The following is a 1759-nucleotide window of genomic DNA, read 5'->3' on the forward strand; positions in this document are numbered from 1 at the left end:
GACAAAAAATTTTGTTACCATGGCAACGATGACTCCGCCCACACCAAAAACGATAGGTGTCTTCGCTTTACGATAACGCACCTTCATTCGAAATTTGAAAATGATCCGAGAAGAACTGCAGCCGGTAGAGCGTTCACAAGGAAATCTCTACGGCGGCGGCGGCGGCGGCGGCGCGACGATGCCAAACCCATAGTATCCCCACGAACTTCGTTCGGGGGATACAATTAGGCCAGTGTGACGTCTAAAGTAACTCGCTGTATAGAGGCAATACTACAGGGAAGGACATTGTACGTGGCAAAACACGTTCCGTATATGTTGCTCACAGATTTATTTACCAACAAAATCTCACGACAACTAGCGTTATAACTAAGTGCTATCGGTGTAACAGTAATATCTTCTACAATGCCGCCATATAATGACACGCACCCGCGAAACTCACGTACGCTCTCAGAATGGTGTATAATGATTGCGCATTCCATTGCGTTAAACATTACATACAATATGCTCGTAATTCATGCAACACATATGTACTTGACGCTTGTGTACAATTTTCTTAACATCATTATTATGGTACAATAACTGTTTGTCTAATAGCTTGATTGCTTCACTATGCTTCCTGCTCCGTGTCCGGTTGAAATGGTGTAACCTCAGAGGACGTCCCACAACCGAAAAGTTCTCTGACAGCTGATCGAAACTCCTTGTACTTGTAGAAGTAAATTATCGGATTAATCAGTGAATTCAGTAGCAGGGCATTAGCTCGAATAACCCGTAGTGTTTGAAGCCCCGACGGGAAGCTGTAGATCAGGACCATGTGGAGAACGTGCGGAGCAAAAAGAGTGCACGAGGTGCCGACAACAATAAGCATGATCTTTGACGTTTTCCATGTCGCGTGGAAACCTGTCGTGCACTCTCTACCCGCCACTGACGCTGCGGCGATCCTTCGCGCATGGTCCCTGGCGATCTTGACGATGGCGATGTAGCAGTACATCATGACGACAAATAAAATCGCATAGTGGCTAGCGATAAAATACACAAATCCTTGCGCCACTACCAGCTCACCGACGCACGCAGTGGACGGATTCCAGTAATACGTTGCTTGGATGGTCGTCGCAGCCCCGCAGCCTATCGCGTACAGCAAACACGCGACGATGAGAACACGGGTGCGTTCGGTTGTCATCCACTGTCTGTAGCGTAGCGGGTGAGCGATCGCCACGTACCTGTCTGTCGTGCAGAGCGCAATTGCTTCAATCGACGCTAGAAGGATTGTGACTGCGTACCCCGTGAACACTGCGCACCGCGGCATCGTGTGACGAGGTACGAATGCCGACAATAACGAACAGCCCATCACAAAGTCGCAGCAGGCCAGATTGAGGATCGTGAGGTTTGCTGCTGTTCGCAGTCGGCGAATCCTCGCTATGATGACGATCACGAGACCGTTGCCGACTGTCGTGACGATCGAACTCAACACGAGTAATGCCACTATTACTGCTATAGCGTAAGTTTTCGTATTTGAAAAGAACACGCGGCTAACTTGGTTGTTTTCTTCGTTGACGCTGCGGTTGCTCATGCTTGACGTCAGTAGTTCACTCATGTTGTTCTAAGACGTGATACGTTGCACTGTATGCAGATTTTCGTTTCGTATCGTCGTAACTCTCAGGATCATTAAACCTGTCACGTTAAATATAGATTCGATCTCTGCGAGACTGATTTCTAAAGCCCAAAATTTTCCTGGTTTCTTCACTCACACACATAATATATT

At 47.6% G+C, this 1759-nt stretch overlaps 1 protein-coding gene across 1 annotated transcript; it reads right to left on the reverse strand.

The window, feature by feature from the left end:
* Positions 1 to 607: 607 nt before the first annotated feature.
* LOC106809841 (G-protein coupled receptor 6-like) lies at positions 608 to 1591 on the reverse strand. Its single transcript, XM_014813068.1, has one exon. The coding sequence runs from the start codon at positions 1589 to 1591 to the stop codon at positions 608 to 610; it is 984 nt and encodes a 327-aa protein (XP_014668554.1).
* Between the last annotated feature and the right edge of the window lie 168 nt (positions 1592 to 1759).

This window comes from Priapulus caudatus, unplaced genomic scaffold (assembly GCF_000485595.1).
Source record: "Priapulus caudatus unplaced genomic scaffold, Priapulus_caudatus-5.0.1 Scaffold390, whole genome shotgun sequence".
NCBI lineage: Eukaryota > Metazoa > Priapulida > Priapulimorpha > Priapulimorphida > Priapulidae > Priapulus > Priapulus caudatus.

Excerpts from the sequence above, each read along its gene's own strand:
- LOC106809841 (XM_014813068.1), bottom strand. The coding sequence starts at position 1,591 with ATGAGTGAACTACTGACGTCAAGCATGAGCAACCGCAGCGTCAACGAA.